General features: G+C 29.0%; 1 protein-coding gene across 2 annotated transcripts in view; it reads right to left on the reverse strand.

The window, feature by feature from the left end:
* Window positions 1–6,486: 6,486 nt before the first annotated feature.
* The window catches only part of LOC111040782 (probable methylthioribulose-1-phosphate dehydratase), a 5,721-nt gene continuing 3,225 nt past the window's right edge, over window positions 6,487–8,982 (reverse strand). The window contains exons 1-6 of one of the 2 annotated variants that reach the window (XM_022324795.1): window positions 7,954–8,247; window positions 7,532–7,641; window positions 7,177–7,334; window positions 7,010–7,116; window positions 6,748–6,950; window positions 6,487–6,683 (exon numbers count right to left, since the gene is read on the reverse strand). In XM_022324795.1, coding sequence (XP_022180487.1) covers window positions 6,623–6,683; window positions 6,748–6,950; window positions 7,010–7,116; window positions 7,177–7,334; window positions 7,532–7,641; window positions 7,954–8,004 — 690 coding nt within the window. In that variant the 5' untranslated portion in view covers window positions 8,005–8,247 and the 3' untranslated portion in view covers window positions 6,487–6,622. Of the gene's footprint in view, window positions 6,684–6,747; window positions 6,951–7,009; window positions 7,117–7,176; window positions 7,335–7,531; window positions 7,642–7,953; window positions 8,248–8,982 lie in introns of those variants that run through there. The other variant, XM_022324794.1, reaches the window with a different exon arrangement.

Raw genomic sequence — 8,982 nt, forward strand, 5'->3', positions numbered from 1 at the left:
TTGCTAACATGAGAGTTAAAATATTGCATCAGCGTTACACATAACATCGTTGAACTTTTCCTGAAACAAATATTGTAAAATTGTTTATCAACAATAAGTTTAGATAGTCATTAAATAATTACTTTTCGCTATCATCGTCAAAATAGGTAGATTGAGTGAAAGCGTATAAAATTTCTGCCAAAAAATGTTTCTCTGGAAATTTTAATATCTAAAACCAAGCAATCAATATAACAGTGATAATAATCATAATATATAAAAATAAAATGTATCATACCTTTGGATATGTGTTGTTCATCACAAAATCCAAAAACAATGCTTTTTGTAAACTATAGGGTACAGCAATATTACACAATATGACGGCAAGAAGCTAAAATAAAAATAAAATAAAAATAGATATCTAACTAAAATTCTTAACTTTATTTTTTATACTTATTGTAATACCTTTGAATGTGGATTGATGTTTGGGATAATATTTGAGATCTTATCTGTTTTTCTCAATGCTGGTTTTGGTGAAGCATTTTTTTTAGTATTAGATTTTTTATAATTTACTTTCTTTGATTTTTTAGCAGGTTTCCTACTTTTATAGTTATAATAAATAAATGGTGAAAAGTGGTGAGTAGTAATAATTAATCAATTTCTTACCGTAACATAGATAATAACCTATTCTTGTGAGCTAAATTAATTTCATTCATCTCTAATATGTCGTTTTCATAAACCCATTCATCAAATTTGGAGTTGAAACCAACAAAATGAAGCAAGTACTGGGTACTAGCCATAGTCATGCATCTTTTAAAACATAAGGCATCATATAGTAATTTATTATCATAAGCCAACACTTTGTCACCTAATTAAGAATAAAACATTACAATTAAGAAATACAAAACAATATTTTATGTGTTTTAAACAATATTTATATGTAATTTAATTTAATTCATTATAATATTTACAATAGTCATATTCTAATGATGACTATAGTCAGTGTTTCAACCTGCCTTAAGTTAGGTTAGAAGTTTTGAGCCTAAGAGAAATGCAACAAAATGAGAGAAATTTCATTGTATTTGCAATAAGTTGATAGATGATAGATCATATGTATTCATACTTAAGTATCTACGGGCCTCAATAATGAGAAATATAACAATTTAAAAGAGGCTAATTACTTAATGACAATATTCAAATATTTGATAAAGTACAAACACCAAAATATTCCTCTTTATTCAGAAACAAGCCAATGCTGTACAACCAAACAAATACATTTTTTTTTATCTATTTGCCAGTTATTTTGTAACAAATAGTCTTCCTGTTATCTGTTGAAAACTGATAATTTAAATATACAGTTTATTAGGAAAGTTTGAACACAAATTGGTTACAGTTACAATTATAGATTCAACTTTAAATTGATTTTATAAGAACCTATCTTGGAAGTTCTGTTTTTTTTTTTTATTATTATTATTGAATACGACATTAATTTTTCTTTTAATATCATTACACTATTTAATGCAATATATTTTAAGTATACCTTAATGTGCAACCTTACATAATCCAAGTTAGCCAATTTCGATAGAGTATCAGAGAGCAATTTGTTAGTTACTTTAAGAATTCAACATTATTCACATGATAAGACTAATGCAGACTGTTCATTTACATTATGACTAATCTTTTAGGAATCTATTTCTCTTGCATCTTCATACATTTGTTTTCAATATAAACTAATTCCTGGCTATTATATTAACTTTAGTTACCAAAATGCCTAATTTGGAGAAGTTATCAACTTTATCAGAACATAAGGATATTGACTCTTGAACTTCATTCAATAGAATAGCCAGCAAATTAAATTTATTGAAGAGGATACCATATCCGTCTGCATTGTCTCCATTTTATAAATGCATAACACAGCAAATAGTACGGCTAAGTTATTCATTTACCTAACTCTGTTATGTTTAATTTTAGAGTGAATCGACCCATAACCAAATTTAGAAGTAATTAAATTATCTAGTGAATTTTTTTCTATTTTAATTTTATAGCAAACAATTAGATATTTTAAAACATACAAGCAATTCACAATTTTAAAATGCTCAGCATCTTGCTTTAAAATTAAAGTATAAAAACCTACGTAATTTACTAGATAATCCTTTTAATTCTAAATTTAGTAGAAGGTCAATTAACCCTAAAATTAAACATATCAAAGTTAAAAGAATTATTCAGAGTGTACAATATGTAATGTTATGTGTTTTCCAAACAGAGACAATGCATAAAGCTATGACGTTCTCTGAACTTTATCAGAATAGACAAATATAATAGTCAAATCTACTGGACTAAATTTACCAAGTAAAATGCTCCAAATCCACAAAGTTTTGTGAAGACAAACACATATCACACACCCATTTACTTTTTTGTATGCCTAGTTACTAAAATTATAAATGGTAGTGTAAACGTAACTAAATAACACCATTTTGTTTACACAACGGTTGAAATTTTGAACATTGGATGTCTTAGTTGGAGACCCTACTTCACAGGTGATTACAAACCACACAAGAAATTATAGTAGAGAAAACGATTATAACGAGACACAATAAACTGTTTATAAAATAACATAGGTAACAGACCGAGAATAATACACTACTTAACACTATAAAAGTCAGATTAGAATTAAATACAATGTGTACTATATTATTATAGTGATATTATAGATATTTTGTAGATAATAGGTATGTATATAAATATACCCCAAAATGTACTACACTGTAAATTGTTTTAATTAATAAAAGATATTATTCATTCTTCCTACCCAAATTTGTATTATCTATTTAAATATTTGGTGGGAGTATTTATCCTAAATAATTGAGTCGCAATTCTGTTATCTTGACTACCGCACCAATGCTGCGACTCCAGTTGTTCACAATTATTATTATTAAAAAACAGTACGCATTTGAGATAAAATAAGTCATTACGATATTAAAGTAATTATTAAAATAATAGTCATTAATAATATACAAATTACAATAACTTATAATATATAAATTACACATAATTAGAATAAAAAGTTATTAAAGACAGAATCTGCAATTGGCAAACATTATTATCTAGTCGTAAAAGCTCATTAATCATTATTTATCTAATTGGGTGGTGGCATGTGGAACGTAGAAGAGGGCACTAGAACGAGATGAACGATAATGAACTTTGAAGCAGATTAGAGAGGACAGGTAAATCGTTATTTTTGTTTAGAAGACCCACAATTTAATACTTGCTATACATCGACATTTGGCTAAAGAGGGTAAGCAAAGGTGAGTAGCAATCGGCATACAATTGTGAACAAGGTATCTTAAGTATAAAACTAGCATAATGTAGGAGTCTGAGTTGAACACACTCAAGTTGTCTTGGATTTTAGTTATTATTTAGTATCTTGTAGGAGGATCTCGATCTACCAGTTACCTCACACAATCAAGGCTATTTTTTTTTATCTTAATAGCTTCACATCATTAGCAAACAATATTATTTTTGAATATGCAAGATGCACTATTTACCAACAGAAAAAAAATGAAGTGAAGATAAAATTACTAAAGGAGCACCAGACAAAGGCAGAGTAATTTGCGATTAAACCCCATGTAACTAACACACTACCTTGCACACTGCTGTTTAGTTGACAAATCTAGAGCTAATCCAGTATTGTAGGGATCCAAAAAAGTTATAACCTGCACAGAACCTATATGAGCACAATTCACTTGCATGCTGACTCAAGTCAGCTTGGCAACAACTTGCTCTTGGTAACTAATACATTAATTATATAGTTCACTAATAGCATATTAAAATCACATAAATAACAAATAGGTACCTGCAGTTGAAACTTGTAAGATTTAATATCATATTGGGAATTCATTAATAATATGTCGGTTATTGTAATTAAACTAACACTTGTTACTTACCCACGGCGAATTCAAATTTCTTTTTCCTATTCATTTTGAGTCACGAGATCAAAATATTAGATAAATCACAAACGAGTAATGACCGACACACGATATACCGAATCACAAGTACTGCAGGCAGCTGCTGGCACACGGGAAATGTTCGGGAAATGTCGGATTGTCGATAGTCAATAAATACTGTCATAGATAAAACTACATAAGATAAGAAAGCAGTAGCATAAATCGTATGTCCGTTGTGCGTGAGTGCGCCGAGCGCGTCGGTCGATGTCCGTCAGGTCAGAGTAGAACTCAAGGACGTTATAAGCCAGTGGTACAGTACTAAGAATCCTTGGCGATCCCGCGTCTTATCACCACTTATTTCTCGTCACTTCGGATACGGCACAAGATTTTCAAGAAAGAATTTGGAGTGTATCGGTACGTATCGGATCAATTTTGAGCGTTCAAGATGTTACGAGTGCAATATACAAGCGATACGTACCGACCCGTATCGGACTCCGATACGAGGTGGAACGTAACTATTCCGTATTTCCGTGTCGAATGTCGATACGTATCGAATTTTTCTTCTTGAAAATCTTGGTTATTTTGTATTCTTGTTACCACTTATTCTGTATTCGTTTTTTTTTTGTGCCGTGCACGAATACGACCTCTGTGAGTTGTTTTATTATAGTAAATAATAATAAATAATAATACTAATGTTCCGAACGAGCGCGCCCCTTCTACTAGCGTCGGTTTAAGGCACAGATATATATCATATATGTATTATATATGTTACCGTAAATGCCCGATCACTAGGTAAACCTAGGTTTTACTGGTTAGTGGTTGTACTCGGTAAATGCTGATATTCTTAATTTTATTCGGGGTTTTACTGAACACGTTGTGTACATCCCAGAATGTTCAAATTGATTTAGTAAAAGCTGATCAATATTACACGACACATAACATTTAAGCGATAAGCTGTGTAAAAATTATAATTTTATATTATTAAAACAAACTACTGACATTTATTTTAATTCTTTATACAAAACAAAAATCATTTAAAAACAGAATTATTATTTATTTGTTCATATAAAAATTAGTAAAATTGGTGAGTAGTTAGAAATAATTATTTAAATTTTTATTTATTTGCACATGTTGTACTATTATGGCACCTGCTATTACATAATACATTTCACTAGCGGCATTTGAATTTTTTAGTTGTACAATTTTTCTGGCAATCACACCTCAAAAATCATTGCCTGCCATGATAGTGAAAGTTGAGCAACAGCTTAGTGTATGCTTGTTAGTGCCACCATTCAATATATATCAGCTATTACTAAGTTATATCACGATATAAGTCGTATAATATTAATCTTAAACCCGATACAATGCAAGTCCTAAGATAAATTATTAATATCTATAATGCTGTAACTACACATTGCAGTCGTAAATTTATCTTTAAAAATAATTGTTATTAATTATTGCGAGCAAAAATGTTGAGATGTAATTGCCAGACAAAATGTACATCTTAAAATGCATTTTTTTTTTGTATAAAGAATTTATGTATAGTTTATTTTAATAATATAAAATTATAATTTTTACGCAGCTTATCGTTTAAATGTTATGTGTCGTGTAATATTAATCAGCTTTTACTAAGTCAATTTGTATATCCTAGGATGTCCACAACGTGTTTAGTAAAAGCCCGAATCAAATTCAGAAATTCAGCATTTGCTGAATACAAACAGTAAAACCTAGGTTTACCCAGTGATCGGGCATTTGCGGTAACATAGATGTATCCATATTATACTAGATTAATTTAATTTTAAATCTCCAGAGCAAAAAATTATGTTTTGAAAAAGAAAAACCAAATTAACGAGCTGTATAATTCAGCAAATCATATTGTAACTCATAGCAATAATTAAAAGCTGGTTTGACAATTCACTTCATCTCAAATAAAACAGATAACGTACAATTTAGAATTAAAAGCATGTTAATTTATAATTGTAAATAGTACAAATAGTACAAATAAGAAAATAGTTCATGAATGTGATTCAGACAATGAAATAAAATGTAGTTTTCTAGGAATAAAAGAAGTTAAAAAATGTAAAATATCTACTTTTGACATGTAATAGCCTAAAATGGAATAAACATATTGAATAAGTTATTATAGTTACAACACTGTTCTGGAGAAGCTTTTTAAGAATCTTTATAAAAAGAATATGTAATTGATTTATAATACTCTTGCAAAATCAATAACATCCTTAATTTTTTTTAGTAAAAGTATATTTTTAAATATCGTTTATGCGATTCTACCGATCTGATACTCAAAAGACCTTGATGTTGACTGCTTATACTGTACAGTAATAGATTACTCCCATGTTATATGAACATTTAGTGAATAGTGAAACATGATTATTTAAATCAATCAAAATCAATAAATAGCAAAATATTTTGGATGCTTAAACCAACTAATTAATAAAAATAAATTTTTGTCTAAACTAAAAATCATACAATTTTGTAATAATGATAATATACTCATAAATTATATAATATATAAAGAATAAAAAATCATTTTATGAGAAGACTAAAAAGTCTTTTTAATATTACGAAATAATGAACAAACAGATTTAGTTTAAAAACGATTAATAAGTTGAGTTCTTCCTCAATAGCCTTTGGATAACTCCCAATTGCTCTCCGATAGGATAAAGTCTACATGTACAATTTGATTAAACTTTGTGTGTCTTCTTGAAAATTGTTACATTGAATAAATTCTCATAGCACTCAAGCCTAAAAATCCATTAAAAAGAATAAGTAATTTGTGCGCCTAATACATTTAAACGTTTAAACTCACTGTGTTTTAGCTGTAATCCATGAACTACCCCAAACGTACATTCCATGGTTGCGGACCAAAACTGCAGAAGTGCTGGGGTATTTTCTCAAAGCTAATTTAAAAGTTTCAACTAAATCTTTCTCATATTTTGAATTCTCGATTATTGGTATAACAAGTTCTTCATCATTATCATAGAATTTTCCTGTTTTTTCATTGAAAATTCCCTAAAAATATTTACAAATACTTTTATCTGTGAAAATACCATTTCATAGTTGTTGCTTACTTTCATCATTTCTAAGCCAGTAATCCTTAGTTCATTTTCGGGATTTAACAAACATAATTTGACTGCCTCTAGAGAATATACATGTATCACAGCTCCTGCATTTCTCTCTAAATTTTTTCCATAAATTATTAGTAAAAAAATAAAACATTTCTAATTATTTAATTTACCAGTATATGCACACATGAATATGGGAGTGCACTGGCTTTTTGATAGTTTTTTTTCAGACTCCGGAACTATAATATCCTCACCATCTAGATTTTGAACAAGTAAATCTGGTTCAATCTTTTCTTTTTGAACACTCGATGAGGCAATAAAAATTTGGTCACTAATCATCATAAAAAGTTAATTAATTTTTTAAGCTATATTACCAAAATTATAGTTTATTATACATATTCAAGTCATACGTAATTATAACATATTAAAGGGAAATAACTAATAAGCATATTATAAAATTATGTTACTCTATTAGATTAACACAATTTAAAGAAAATTAAGATGTGATGAACAGTAATAATTATGTACTTGTATTTAATGCTGATGTCGCCACCTATTCCAGTGACCCAGCCGTTGGCATAGAATTGTCGACATAGCTTGGGGATTAAATGACGAGGGTGATCTTTTGAATCATTATTCTGAAACATAAATAACAATTGTGTACTTTACATTTTTTATTACTAAATTCATTATATTAGTTAAGATAAAAAATCCAGTTGTTTACTAAATATAGTAAAATAAAATACCATAAAATAGGCAAAAAAATCTATTGAGATTTCCAGTCCAGTCCCTATAAACTCTACGTTTAATTTCAATTCTATTTTAATTTTAGACTTAATTAATTAAATGTAACCTTCCATTAGCTACTCTGATAGTATTATGATATAACTTGATAAAACAAATTCAGTAATTTTAATTATTTATTATAAAACTGATTTATTAATACTTACACAAATCAATGTATTTGTTGGGGCAAAATCATCAGCATCAACATGATCCATTATTAATATTAAACTTAAGATGAATTTTTAAAGAGAAAAAAAATCTAAAAACACGTGTTTTTATAATACAATTTGAATGAGAAAATATCTAATTGCGATTATTTCTTATGATGTTGAAAGTCAATATCTCAATTTTTTACTATTTCGAACTAAATTGAAATACCCTCAAACAAACCATTAGAATAAAACTCGATAACTCGATATCTCGAAACTTTTTTCTGTTCCTCTTGTATTATAATTGACTATTGAGTACCAATGTTATCTTATCAACCAAAGAATAATTAATTCTTAAGGTCTGGTTTGGCTGTTGCGACCGACTGCAGCAGTCGCCGCGTGCAGCTGCAGCTGCATCGACGGTCGCGCGTACACCTATTGGTAGTTTCTGGATAAGTGGTTGCACTGGTGCGTCCGTCGCAGGTGCAGACGTGATAAAACCATCGAGATAAAGAATACACTGGAGCGCGCGCTCGTATACCCGCACACAAATAAAACGAGCCGTCGGGCGGCGTCGATTCAAACGCTATCCCCACCACCGTACGGCAGACAAATATTATTACTAGGGCTAGGATTTTGTAGCATTTGCATTTTCTTTCATAGTACTCCAGGACATAGCTAATCAAAAATAAAATTCGATTCATTCATCACAGAGTTCAAATATGCAATTTTGTTTTTGCTTTTTTTGCTTTTTCTTGTGATATTCGTAAATAAATGCTTTATTGGTACTTTTTTGTCAGTTTATTAGCTTTTTAATTGGTTTTTGTTAATTATACGCATATTTAACATTTACGTACATATTTATCTAAATTATTATTTTTTCATTTATTTTAATTATATATATTTTGTGAATTCGTAGTGAAATATTATCGCCTTATCGGAAAATATTTCTGAAAATAGATTCTTAGATTTTGTGATTACTGTTTACCGAGTGGGGAGTAGTGGTCACGTAATACGATGTCTGTAATATCATCGTAATATTAT

Source organism: Myzus persicae, unplaced genomic scaffold (genome assembly GCF_001856785.1).
Source record: "Myzus persicae strain clone G006 unplaced genomic scaffold, MPER_G0061.0, whole genome shotgun sequence".
NCBI classification, from domain to species: domain Eukaryota; kingdom Metazoa; phylum Arthropoda; class Insecta; order Hemiptera; family Aphididae; genus Myzus; species Myzus persicae.